This window comes from Artemia franciscana, chromosome 17, assembly GCF_032884065.1.
Source record: "Artemia franciscana chromosome 17, ASM3288406v1, whole genome shotgun sequence".
Classification (NCBI taxonomy): Eukaryota; Metazoa; Arthropoda; class Branchiopoda; order Anostraca; family Artemiidae; genus Artemia; species Artemia franciscana.
Genome location: NC_088879.1, coordinates 3,878,163 through 3,892,367, shown reverse-complemented (window position 1 = coordinate 3,892,367; position 14,205 = coordinate 3,878,163). Strand labels below are relative to the sequence as shown.

Genomic DNA, 14,205 nt, shown 5'->3' with positions numbered 1-14,205 from the left:
AAACGAATCAAAATTTCATCTTCTTCCTTTTAGGCTCTAGATTAATCTTGTCGCATTGATCATCGTTTGAGTATTTAGAAAAGCTAAGACATAATCTCCAGGCAATTCCAGATAAAATACTTATCATCATTATCACAAAATAACTTAAACTCTATACTATTCTTCTTGGGACAAATACTCAATAGGGGAACTTTTCACGGGAGAAACTTTTCATTGGGGAAGGGAGGGTTTCTGGGAAACAATTTTCACGGAGGGGGATTTCCGTCAAGATTTGAAAAACGATCACAAATTAATCCTCCAACTTCAGAGGGTCTAATCAATCCTAAGGTAAATTACGTAGTAAAAAGAAGTGATTTGTGATATTTCATATTGTTTTTTTTAACTATCTTGGATTTACCATGTAATATTAAACTCATAAGAATTCTCATTGATACCCTACCAATGACAGATACTTCCTATGTCTCTCTATCCAGTAGCCACTTTTTAGAGTTGCCAAGAGCTTTACTCATGAAGAAGCAAAAAATTCATTCAAAAAATTGCTAAATTCAGAACTATCAAAAAACAATCCGCGGGATTAACCAAGATTCTTCCATCCCTTTTATATTGCGTTAGAAGTAAAGTTTGAAGTAGGTCAGAAGAAATAGTTTAAAATTGCTCCATTGAAATTATCCTATCCCACAATAAACGAATCAAAATTTCATCTTCTTCCTTTTAAGCACTAGATTAATTTTGCCACATTGATCATCGTTTGATTATTTACAAAAGCTAAGACATAATCTCCAGGCAATTCCAGATAAAATACTTATTGTATTGTATTGTATCAGATTAACGACGCTTCTTGACTACTAAGGTCCCTGCGTCGGCCCTGCAGTGCATTGCTGCAGCATGATTCGATCTCTGGGTCCCGTATTACCAAGCTAAGGTCAAACCCACTGCGCCACCACAGGACGATAAAATACTTATCATCATTATCACAAAATAACTTGAACTCATATTCTCCAACTTCAGAGAGTCTAATCAATACTAAGGTAAGTTACGTAGGAAAAAGAAGTGATTTGTGATATTTTATAAAATTAATCCTATTGCCATTTCAAGCTATTTTTTATCCTGCTTCCCTCCCAGAAAAGATGTATTGGAGCCGAAGTTGGTCGTAATTGGCTTGATTAGCAATGATTTTCCCTTTATTTAGGAAACAAAAGACCTAATATTAATTACTATCCCATACCTGAATATTAAAGGATCCGAAGAAGGAATAGAGAGACATTTGCAACTTCATACACTCTTCGACAAATGGCGTGGCCATCGACCAAAAGGCAACGTATGCATGCTATTACTGCTAACACCAATTATTATTAATGCTATTGCTACTACTATTATCACTGGTACTTTTACTGTTAAAGCTAAGCGTATTAAGGTGAAATTTCAGGGGACGTTGAACTAAATAAAAACACACTGTGCGCATGCAGGTTGTCAAAAGGACTTATTAGCAATGCCCCAGGAACTGTTTAGGGTGTTAAGTTGAAACTTTCTGCTTTTGTTTAGGGGAGTATTAAAAAAGGAAAAGGTACTACATGCACACTTTTTCTAATGTTACTTCTACAACATTTGCTACTGCTGATACCAAGGGTATTAACGTGAAGCTTTCGGGGAATGATTAGGAGGATGTTAAACTAAATCAAAACATACTATGAGAATGCAAATTGTCAAAAGGGTGTAGCGGCAATATCTATTGAACGGCTTTGAGTATTAAGTACTGCTGCTAGTTTACTTCTACTGGTGAGGCTTATGGTGTTAAGGTGAAACTTTCAGGAAATGGCTTGGGTGAGCTTCAACCAAATAAAAACACTATATGCTTGGAGGTTGTCAAAAGGGTAGGCTATGTAAGCAATATTTTGAGAACGATTGGAATATTAAGTTTAACCTATCAGGACATGATGAACTAATTACGGAGCCCTATGTGGATGTTACCATTATTAATACTATTAGTACTGCTACAATTACTACTTTGAAGGATGTATCAAGGTAAAACTTTCAGAGAATGTTTAGATGAATGATAAACTAATCAAATCTACTATTTGCATTCTGGTTGCCCAAAGGACGTATGAGTAGTTTCTCAGGAATAGCTTAGAGGGTTAAGTTGAAACTTTCAGGGCGTGTTGAGAGGAATTTTGAACTAACCAAAAGGCACTCTGTACATACTGCTGCGGCTTCTACTACTCTTACGACTATTACTACAGAGACTAAGGGCACGAAGACTAAAAACACATTCTGTGCATGTAGGTTTTCAAAGGGGCGTATTAGCAATAACCCATATCATCAATTTAACCCGTATCAGCCATTTAACTGTGCATACTACTACTATAAGTAGTGGTAGTACTGCTCTTGCTATTAGTACTACAGTTACTAAGTTACTTATTCCTCATGCCGGGGTGGCATTGAGCGCGTCGTCAGGCCTCTGTAGATACAGACATATTTTAACAAATGAACTAACAACATTTTGATACAATCCTAATAAGGGAGGGGAGATTAATGCCAGGTTTGCTTCTCACTCATTTGGACTATCTGTCTTGGCTTTTTCTATAATTAGCCATTTTATTTTATTATAATTTTTATATGATTAGCAATTCAATTCCTAATAAGGGGGGGGGGTTAATGCCAAGTTTGCTTCTCACTCAATTGGACTATCTGTCTTAGCTTTTTCTACAATTAGCCATGGCTTGATACCCACAACTATTCCATTTTCAAATCTTTTTCAATTCATTTCACTATTCCATTTAATTCAGCAGAATTCCAGCCTGGTCCAGAAATTTTCTAAGACTCATTCCACCGGAACTTGGGCCATCTCCTTGGACGATTTAAGCCGCTACTGATTGGCTAAAAGTCATGCAGAATCTGATCCTATGAGTCATCAGACATCCGCAGAAAATATCTGAACCAACGTCCGCTGATCAGTCTGGACAGAAAAGAGTGACCTCGCAAGTGGCTAATGCTAACAATTATGTCTATCATATTCTTTCAGTTCTCCGGAGCCTCTTGGATTAAATTGTACTAACACGGTGTTGGAAAGCTGCAGTGGCTGCAGTATATGTATGATGATTTAATTGACGTCATACTATAAACTTATGTATTACCACGATTGCATCATTTGCCATGACGTTATTAATCAATATAAAAGGATGTATCCGCTTATGACCCCTCAGTATTAAAAGTAAAAAACTATTGAAATAATGGATAAGCTAATTCAATCCAACAATGTTAACTGTCCTTATCACCCACAAGCAGATTTGATTGAAGATTCTCACGCAGGTGATAGCTTGTGCTCAGAATGTGCGCTGGTGGTAGGTGAAAGGACGATTGATGTTGGGAGTGAATGGAGAAGGTTTAGCAATGAGAAAAGCAGTGCAGGTCCATCTCGTGTTGGTGGTCCGGAGAATCTTCTTTTTGAAGGCCGTGGCCTGTCCACAATGATTGGCCCTGCTGGTTCCGGCTCGTTTGGTAAATTAGATTATGCAAAATATAATATCAGCCAGATGAGTAGCTCCGATCGAGCTTTGAAGACCGCTCTAAAGAGCCTTGAGGAAATGGCTGATAAACTCCATTTACCAAGCACTATTGTGGATGAAGCTGGGAGCCTTTTTAAAAGGTTTCATGGTGGAAAATCATTAAAAGGAAGGTCCAATAATGCTATTGCTTCGGCTTGTTTATTCATTGCCTTTCGACAAGAAGGGAACCCGCGGACTTTTAAAGAACTATGTGCTGTTTCAAGCGTTAGTGTAAAAGAAATTAAACGAGAGTTTAAGCGGATTCTAAGCAATCTATCGATCACTCTTAATTTGATTACTCCCGGGGACTTTACAGCACGGTTTTGTAACAGCCTTGGTTTGCCCTACTCGGTTCAGAGATCTGCTCATCATATTGGAGAAAAAGCTATGGAGTTAGATATTGTGCCAGGACGATCACCGATATCTGTTGCTGCAGCTGCTATTTACATGGCGTCTCAGGCATCTAATAATCCATGCTCTCGGAAGGTCATTGGTGATGTTGTTGGTACCACTGAGGCTACAATCCAACAGACTTATCGACTTATGATGACATGGGCTCCGTTTCTATTTCCTGAAAACTTCAAATTTTCAGTTCCAATTAAATGCTTCCCCCAAAGCTAAGCTACAGAAACAAATTTATGTTTCAAACTTATTTCATAGTTAGACTTCAGCTTGTTTTGGGTGAAATGAACTGATTGTTTGCTTTTGCTTATATATTAATGCTAATGCTTGTGTGCTTGCTTGCAGTTTGTTACATTATTATGCTTTTGTTACAGGTGCTTGGGTCAAATATACGTATTAACTGAATAGAACATCAAAGAAATCATTGCATGGTGTCAGAGGTGCAACATGGATAGTACACCAGCTCCATCAATCAACTGGTCAAGCCCCAACCTAAAATCAGAATGGAGAAAATTTAAGAGACATTGTGAGCTCATGTTTTCTGGTCCACTAAGTGGAAAATCAGATGCAGTGAAATGCTCATAATTACTGATCTGGACTGGAGAAAAAGGACAGGATGTGTTCTCCACTTGGACCTTAACTGACGCGGAGGCAAACAAGCCAAAAGTATATCTAGAAAAGTTCGAGAATTATATTCAGCCAAGTGCAAACCCCATCTTTGCCAGATACATCTTTCATCAGAGAAACCAAGCGGATGGAGAGACCATTGGGTCATATGTCACTCAGTTGAAAGTACTTGCTAAGGATTGTGAATTTGATACCCTAGAAGACCAGCTAGTTCGAGATCGGTTGGTCTTTGGAGTCAAGAATGCAAGAATCCGTGAGTGGCTTCTCAGTGAGGGAGCCACGCTTACCTTGGCTAGAGCAATTGAGTGCAGTCGAGCTATAGAAACTGTGAAAGAGACCCAAGCACTCATGCTTAATGAACAGGCGCAGATTCCAATTAAGCAGGAGGTGGAAGTGGTTCAGAGACAGAAAAATTCCCCTGCATGCCATTTCTGTGGTGGCCAATACTCAATAAGCCATAAGTGCCCAGCAAAAGGGAAGCAGTGCAGCAAATGCAGGAAGATGAACCATTTTGCCAAAATGTGCAAGAGCAAAGTAGTACATGAAATTGAAACAAGAAGCGAAGTGAAAGATGGGAGAGAATTCCTGATTGAGTCCATTTCCACAGAAAAAAAGGTGGAAAAGCCTTATGCTCTGATAAAACTAACAGGAAACGATAGTGAATTGGCGTTCAAGATAGACACTAGTGCCGAGGCCAATATTTTGCCGCTCAAAGACTTCAACAAATTGGCAAGAAAGCCAGCGCTGCTGCCGACTGCTGATGTGCTGACCAGCTACACCGGAGAACAGCTAAAGGTACTGGGGACAGCCAACCTAAAAGTTCAGTACAAGAACCAAACCCCCCAGACCCATACCTTCCATGTGGTCTGCACAGATAGAGCACCCATCCTCAGCCGCCAGTCCAGCGAACGACTTCAGCTGATCAAGTTTGTCCTCAGTATCAGCAATCCAGCCCCAATCAGACCAGTCATCCAAAAACTCTTAAACGAATTCAGTGATGTCTTTGAGGGCATAGGGACACTGCCCGGAACCTGCAAAATATATCTGAAAGAGGGTGCAATCCCTACTATACAACCGCCAAAACGGGTTCCTTTTGCGCTACAAGCTATGTTCAAAGAGGATTTAGACAGACTGGAGTTACTTGGAGTCATAGAAAAAGTGACCAAGCCAACACAGTGGGTGAATTCCTTGGTTCTGGTGAGAAAGGCAGATGGGTCACTCAGGATCTGTTTGGACCCTGTTGACTTAAACAGAGCAATTGAGAGACCGCATTACCCTATACCCTTATTTGATGAAGTAGCAGCGAAGTGCAAAGGTGCAAACAAGTTCTTTAAGATGGATGCCCGAAATGGATACTGGTCGATGGTGTTCGACAAACCATCCTCTGAGTTGAGAACACCATGTACGGCCAGTATAAATGGAACCGATACCCATTTGGATTGATTTCAGCGCAGGACGAATACCAGCAAAAGATGGAGGAGGTCTTTACAGAACTGGATATCTGGCGGATCGTTGATGATATTGCAGGCATTGGTTGTACTGATGCTGAACATGACGCCAAGCTGAGGGCAGTACTCCAAGCCGCAAGAGACAAGGGAGTGCGGTTCAACAAAGAAAAATGTGTTTTCGACACTACCTCCATCACCTACTTCGGACACAGACTGACAACAAGCGGCATCGCCCCAGATCCAGAGAAAACCCAGGCGTTAGAAAACATGCCCGCACCCCAAAACCAGGAGGAACTACAGACATTTTTAGGAATGTACAAATACTTGTCTAGATACATCCCCAACCTGGCTACGCTGAACAAACTCCTCAGAGACCTGTCCAAACAGCAGAAGTTCGAATGGAATACAAGCCACGAGGAGGCCAAGAGAGTGATTCAGAATGCAGTCTCAAAAAACCTTTCCTACTTTGATCCAGAGGCCAAGGAGATAGAGGTGATCACAGATGCTTCCCAGCATGGTCTGGGTGCCCAGCTAACAACAGACGGAGCAACCGTTGCTTTTGCATCTCGCTCTCTAAGTCAGACAGAGCAGCGTTACTCCCAAATGGAAAAAGAGATACTCGCAATAACCTTTGCTTGCAAAAGATTTCACCAGTATCTGTTCGGAAGAACGATATGCGTGACCACAGACCACAAGCCTCTTGAGTCGATTTTTGGGAAGTCTATACAAAGGACACCTCCAAGGCTGCAGCGAATGATGTTGGCTATTCAGCCATATGATATCAAGCTTAGATACAAACCTGGAAAGACTATCCCTGTAGCGGACACCCTATCCCGCCTGCACCTTGCGGATACAGACATCGAGTCGCAGGTAGACATGGAAATTCTGGTTCACTCAGTCCTTCAAACTGTACCCATAGCAAGCCAAAGGCTTGCACAAATACGTAAAGAAACGACTAAAGACGAAACACTGGTTTTATTGTTTGGGTTGGCCAAACAATAAAAAGAGCCTAGACAGAAAACTTGGGCCCTTCTGGAATTATTGTCATGAGTTGGCAGAACTTGATGGCCTTGTTGTTAAAGGGGAGCGCATAGTCATCCCGAGATGCATGAGAGCAGGCATATTAGGCCAATTACACTCTTCCCATCTAGGAGTGGCGAAGACCAAAGAGAGGACAAGAACGTCTGTATTCTGGCCAGGTGTCACTCGAGATATCGAGAGGCTGGTCAACCAGTGCGAGGTATGCGCCAAGTTTGCCATGAACCAACAGAAGGAGCCGATGATCCTGCATAAAATACCCGACTACCCATTCCAGCATGTAGCTGCTGACCTGTTCCAGCTCAACGGACAGGATTACATGGTCACTGTCGATTACATGAGTCGGTTCTTTGAGGTTGATCGCCTGACAAACACTACATCACGGCAGGTCATCAACAAACTGAAATATCACTTCGTCCGATATGGGATTCCCAAGCGACTTACAACTGACAATGGCCCCAGTTCAGCGCAAAGGAATTTGAGCAATTCATGACTGACTGGGGAATAATACACTCAACCTCAAGCCCAAACTACCATCAGTCCAACGGCTTAAGTGAAGAGGCTGTTCAAATAGCTAAAAGACTCATGGTGAAGGCCGCTGAGAGCAAGAGTGACCCGTATCTGGCATTATTGGAGTATCGGAACACACCCATTGATGGATTTGCCCCAGCTCAAATAATGGTGGGACGCCAACTGAGATCACTCCTGCCCAGCATCACACAAACTTTGCAACCAGGAGCCTTCCAATTTGACCGACTCAGACAACAGAGGGAGAAGGCCCAAGAGGCACAAAGCAAACACTATAATCAGCATGCAAGGAATATCGAACCACTGAAAACGGGTCAGAAAGTGTGGGTCCAGTTGACTGACCAGGGAGCCTGGAAGAAGGCAACAGTTTGCAAGACTGGTGACAGCCCTCGTTCATACTATGTGCGTTTCGAAGAAGGAGGGACGTTCCGCCGCAACAGAATACACATCAAATCAAGACAAGACCCGATGGTGACTGACCTGCACGATGGTGCTAGTTGCCAAGTCAAAACTTCGAGCATCTCGCCATCGAAGAATGTTCCCGATTCCTTAGCTGATTCCCAAGAGACTACGGACCCCCCCTACAGTGGAGTCTCCAACACCAAAGCAAGGTGTCACAAACAAAGAGGTCCCGGCTCAGGCAGAGCAGATTAACCATGGAAGAAGGGCGATGGCAACTCGTTCTGGTCGTCAGGTGAAACCCCCAACAAAGTTGAATTTGTAGAAAAGAAGGGAGATGAAATGAATTGATTGTACCGAATTTAAAAAAAAAAAAAAAAAAAAAAAATGAAATGAATTTATAGTACTGATTTAAAAAAAAAAAAAAAAGATGAAATGAACTTATTTTACCAAATCAAAAAAAAAAAAAAAAAAAAAAAAGATGAAATGAACTTATTGTACTAAAAAAAAAAAAAAGGAAATCGTTCTGTTCGTCAGGTGAAATCCCCAACGAAGTTGAAGTTGAGCATATACAATAAAAAAAAACACCGTTGAATCACATGAAAAAAAGAAAGAAGATGAAATGAACTGATTGTTTGCTTTTGCTTATATATTAATGCTAATGCTTGTGTGCTTGCTTGCAGTTGCCTTATTATGCTTTTGTTACAGGTGCTTGGGACAAATATACGTATTAACTGAATAGAACATGATAGAAATCATTGCATTGGGTTCTTAGAAAAAAAGCATTTTCAAATACTGTTGTAACTTCAAATGGTAATAAATTGTTGATTTTAAAAACAATCTACCTCTAGGTAAGTTTTTCATACTGATATGTCTTTTCATACTGAAAATGTTTCTACATTGAGATCCGATCACCTGTTCGTAAGTTAAAAATACCTCATTTTTTCTAATTTTTCAGAATTAACCCCTCCCCCAACTACCCCAAAGAGAGCGGATCCGTTCTGTTTATGTTAATCATATATCCAGGACTTGTGCTTATTTTCCCCACCAAGTTTCATCCCGACCCCTCCACTCTAACTGTTTTCCAAGTTTTAGGTTTCCCCCTCCCAACTCCCCCCCCCCAATTTCACCAGATCCGGTCGGGTTTAAAATAAGAGCTTTGAGCCACGATATCCTTCTAAATATCAAATTTCATTGAGATCCGATCACTCGTTCGTAAGTTAAAAATACCTCATTTTTTCTAATTTTTCAGAAATACCCCCCCCCCCCCCCAACTATCCCAAAGAGAGCGGATCCGTTCCGTTTATGTCGATCATGTATCTAGGACTTGTGTTTATTTTTCCCACCAAGTTTCATCTTGATCCCTCCACTCTAAGTGTTTTCCAAGTTTTAGGTTTCCCCCTCCCAACTCCCCCCCCCCATTTTCCCCAGATCCGGTCAAGCTTTAAAATAAGAGCTCTAAGACACGATATCCTTCTAAACATCAAATTTCATTGAGATCCGATCACCCGTTCGTAAGTTAAAAATACCTCATTTTTCATAATTTTTCAGAATTACCCCCCCCCCCCCCAACTACCCCAAAGAGAGCGAATCCGTTCCAATTATGTCAATCATGTATCTGGGACTTGTGCTTATTTTTCCTATTAAGTTTCATCCCGATCCCTCCACTCTTAAGTGTTTTCCAAGATTTTAGGTTCCCCCCCCCCCCCTCCAACTCCCCCCAATGTCATTAGATCTGGTCGGGATTTAAAATAAGAGCTCTGAGACACAATATCATTCCAAACATTAAATTACATTAAGAATCCCATCACCCGCTCATAAGTTAAAAATACTTCATTTTTTCTATTTTTTACGAATTAACCGGGCCCCCACTCCCCCCCCCAGATGGTCAAATTGGGAAAATTTCTAATTGCTATAAAAACAAGAAAAAACTAGCTATTTAAAGAGAAAACTGGAAATAGACCTATAAAATTCCTGTCTGTAGCTGAAACTCTTAACATCCTAAAAAAAAAAAAAAAAAAAAAAAAAAAAAAAAAAAAAAAAAAAAAAGAAGAAGAAAGTGATGAAACTGCTCTGATATTAATATGGAAGATTGAACGTTGTGCTAAAAAGAATGTACATATTTAAGAAAGTTTTCACAAAGAGAGTATACTTACGAAAACATAATCTACATAAATTTCCTTGACAACTTCAGAGGGTCTAATCAATCCTAAGGTAAATTACGCAGTAAAAAGAAGTGATTTGTGATATTTCATATTATTTTTTTTAACTATCTTGGATTTACCATGTGAAAATTAAACTCATAAGAATTCTCATTGATACCCTACCAATGACAGATACTTCCTATGTCTCTCTATCCAGTAGCCACTTTTTAGAGTTGCCAAGAGCTTTACTCATGAAGAAGCAAAAAATTCATTCAAAAAATTGCTAAATTCAGAACTATCAAAAAACAATCCGCGGGATTAACCAAGATTCTTCCATCCCTTTTATATTGCGTTAGAAGTAAAGTTTGAAATAGGTCAGAAGAAATAGTTTAAAATTGCTCCATTGAAATTATCCTATCCCACAATAAACGAATCAAAATTTCATCTTCTTCCTTTTAAGCACTAGATTAATTTTGCCACATTGATCATCGTTTGATTATTTACAAAAGCTAAGACATAATCTCCAGGCAATTCCAGATAAAATACTTATCATCATTATCACAAAATAAATTGAACTCATATTCTCCAACTTCAGAGATTCTAATCAATACTAAGGTAAGTTACGTAGGAAAAAGAAGTGATTTGTGATATTTTATAAAATTAATCCTATTGCCATTTCAAGCTATTTTTTATCCTGCTTCCCTCCCAGAAAAGATGTATTGGAGCCGAAGTTGGTCGTAATTGGCTTGATTAGCAATGATTTTCCCTTTATTTAGGAAACAAAAGACCTAATATTAATTACTATCCCATACCTGAATATTAAAGGATCCGAAGAAGGAATAGAGAGACATTTGCAACTTCATACACTTTTCGACAAATGGCGTGGCCATCGACCAAAAGGCAACGTATGCATGCTACTACTGCTAACACCAATTATTATTAATGCTATTGCTACTACTATTATCACTGGTACTTTTACTGTTAAAGCTAAGTGTATTAAGGTGAAATTTCAGGGGACGTTGAACTAAATAAAAACACACTGTGCGCATCTTTGGGAAGTCTATACAAAGGGCACCTCCAAGTCCCCCCCCCCAATGTCACCAGATCCGGTCGGGTTTAAAATAAGAGCTCTGAGCCACGATATCCTTCTAAATATCAAATTTCATTGAGATCCGATGACTCGTTCGTAAGTTAAAAATACCTCATTTTTCTAATTTTTCAGAAATATCCCCCCCAACTACCCCAAAGAGAGCGGATCCGTTCCGTTTATGTCAATCATGTATCTGGGACTTGTGCTTATTTTTCCCATCAAGTTTCATCCCGATCCCTCCACTCTTAAGTGTTTTCCAAGATTTTAGGTCCCCCCCCTCCAACTCCCCCCAATGTCATCAGATCCGGTCGAGATTTAAAATAAGAGCTCTGAGACACAATATCATTCCAAACATTAAATTTCATATAGTCAGATAGTTTCATTTCAGATAGTCAAATTGGAAAAATTTTTAATTTAAGCTGGTTATGTCCCTGATACGCCTGCCAAATTTCATCGTCCTAGCTTACCTGGAAGTGCCTAAAGTAGCAAAACCGGGACCGATTGACCGACCGACAGACCGACAGAATTTGCGATTGCTATATGTCACTTGGTTAATACCAAGTGCCATAAAAACAAGAAAAAACTAGCTATTTAAAGAGAAAACTGGAAATAGACCTATAAAATTCCTGTCTGTAGCTGAAACTCTTAACATCCTAAAAAAAAAGAAAAAAAAAAAAAAAAAAGAAAATGATGAAACTGCTCTGATATTAATATGGAAGATTGAACGTTGTGCTAAAAAGAATGTACATATTTAAGAAAGTTTTCACAAAGAGAGTATACTTACGAAAACATAATCTACATAAATTTCCTTGACAAATTTTGTTTGCCCTTCGTATTAATGCACAACTATGGCTCAATTTTTTTGCCAGTCTTAATTAGTTAGCGGTTTCTTTCGAGACTTGGCGATTATAGCAGAAACGCTAAACAGAGAACCAAGCTTAGAGGGACAAAAGAACAAGTGGACATTTAGCTGATAATTAGGGCCAGGGCCTCCAAATATGAGTTTGGAGAGGAAATAATATATAATAAGAAAAGGATATTTACTTGATAATTAGGACCAGGGACCAATACATGTTATGCGTAAATTTTGGCTTGTCTTTATCAATTGGGCTAGACTATGATGTGGTCCTAAGATTGTGAATAAAAAAGCGCTGAATGCACTTCCTTTTTTACCGTATTTTACATAGAACAAATTTTTGTTTCTGTCAAATTTTATTCCAGTTCCATATTTTTCTTGGGACATATAGTTCCTTGGGACATTTATTTCATTCTCATTTTTTTCAATATTTTGTTTTCATTTTGTCATTATTATGTCATTTAGATAAAACTTTTTCTTAAATAAAAACTATGAAGTAACAGCTCTTAACATCCTCTCTGAAGCTTTTTTTTCTGATGCAAAGGAAATCCATAAAAAAAAAAAAAAATATGTTTCAACCAAATATTATTCCAGTGCCATATTTTCTTTCAAGTAATGGTGTTTTTCAGGCATCTGAGAACCGATGCTCTCAGAAGGATATTGGTGAGGTTGCTGGTACTGCTGAGGCTACTATCCGACAGGCTTATCGACTTATGCTTCCGTCGGCTTCGCTTCTATTTCCAGCAGACTTCAAATTTGCAATTCCCATTAAAGACTTGCCCCAAAGCTAAGCTACAGGAACAAGCTTATGTTTAGTTGTGTTTTATATTTATATTAGTAGCTAGCTCTCTCCCTTCTACATATACGAGCCTTAGTATTATTTGTTTTAATCGTGAAAACGTGTTCATATATCCCATGAAAACATTCCTTCTTGCAGAGCGGGGGAGGGGGTTGAAATCTGTCTTAGTAAAGATTAATTATGCACTGCACAAAATGCCTTTGAGAAAACGAGTTTTCATTTTAGATGTTCTATATCTGAACAAGTTGTTTGTTGCAATTTATTTAATTTTTACAAGCACCAAAAGGCTGCAAGTTATTTGTTTCTTGGGTCAATCATCTATTCACAAATACTTTATATTAATATTTAATCTATTGTCAAAACCTCGCTCAATCTGTACTTCATTTCCATATTTTACGTTGAATTCAGAGATTTGTTGTACCATTGGAAAAGACAAGCTTTCGCCTGTAGGAATTCTTAGGAACAAAATGTTGTCAAAATATGAACCTCACCATTTTATTGCTTTTAACAGAAGGTGTATTAAAATATACCTACTAACCATAGGTAAAGAGGTCTTAGTTTGAAATTCTGTAGAGACTGAAAAGTTTTAGACCAGTTTTTCAGATCTAAAAGTTTTTCAGATCTAAAAGTTTTCAGATCGTAAAGAATTACCACTGAGTTGGTAATTCTTTACGAGGGGTATGGGCTCGATTCAGAGTTGATCCGGCTTTAAATCGGTACCTTGAGAAATATGTGGAAGGTAAGCAGGAAAGGCGTGCGAAAGCACAGGATGGCTGGCCCCCAACCCCCCCCCCCCCATTGTACTTCCTGGCTGAAGGGCGATGAAACAGAGATCAGCACCGCCGGTTCGGACCTTAAGGGTGTAGTGCCGTCATACTTACTACTTACCGACAATTTTTCCTTTGAGTTTGGTCTGGAAAATCGGTAAATTTGTTCTATGTAAAATCTTGTGAAAAATCGGTCAAAGGTGTACTCTCTCCGGTTTCTTACCCCCCCCTCCCTGAAACAACCCTTTCTCCTTCTCGAATTTTTTTTTATGTAAAACTGTGTAGTAAGCTCTGCAGCTGGCTACTCCTTTTTATATTTGCTAGAGTTCTTGTTTTTCAAGCTGTATTTTCTTCTTTATACATTTATTCATTTTTTTTGCCTTGGATAATTTCTTATTTTGACTAGTTAGAATCGCTTACTTATTTGAAGAGAAGGTTAAATATATTTTTTCTTTGCTTTTTCTACTATCTTGCATTTTCCTTAAAATAATTGAACACACAGATATCATCATGTAAACTTTATTGTGTAATTTCCATTTACGTTAATGAATTTGGAGCCTAAGTA

At 39.0% G+C, this 14,205-nt stretch overlaps 1 protein-coding gene across 1 annotated transcript; it reads left to right on the top strand.

Annotated features, from left to right (window-relative positions):
- The first annotated feature begins 3,227 nt into the window (after positions 1–3,227).
- On the top strand, positions 3,228–13,560 carry LOC136037758 (transcription initiation factor IIB-like). Its single transcript, XM_065720556.1, has 2 exons — positions 3,228–4,028; positions 12,731–13,560. Exons 1-2 carry the CDS (start codon positions 3,228–3,230, stop codon positions 12,863–12,865), a joined length of 936 nt encoding a protein of 311 aa, XP_065576628.1. The 3' UTR covers positions 12,866–13,560.
- The last annotated feature ends 645 nt before the right edge of the window (positions 13,561–14,205 follow it).

What these genes read in the sequence shown, in the direction of transcription:
- LOC136037758 (XM_065720556.1), top strand. Translation starts at nt 3,228, where the DNA reads ATGGATAAGCTAATTCAATCCAACAATGTTAACTGTCCTTATCACCCA. An exon ending in ATAATCCATGCTCTCGGAAG is followed by an intron (nt 4,029 to 12,730) that starts GTCATTGGTGAT and finishes TGCTCTCAGAAG; the next exon opens with GATATTGGTGAGGTTGCTGG.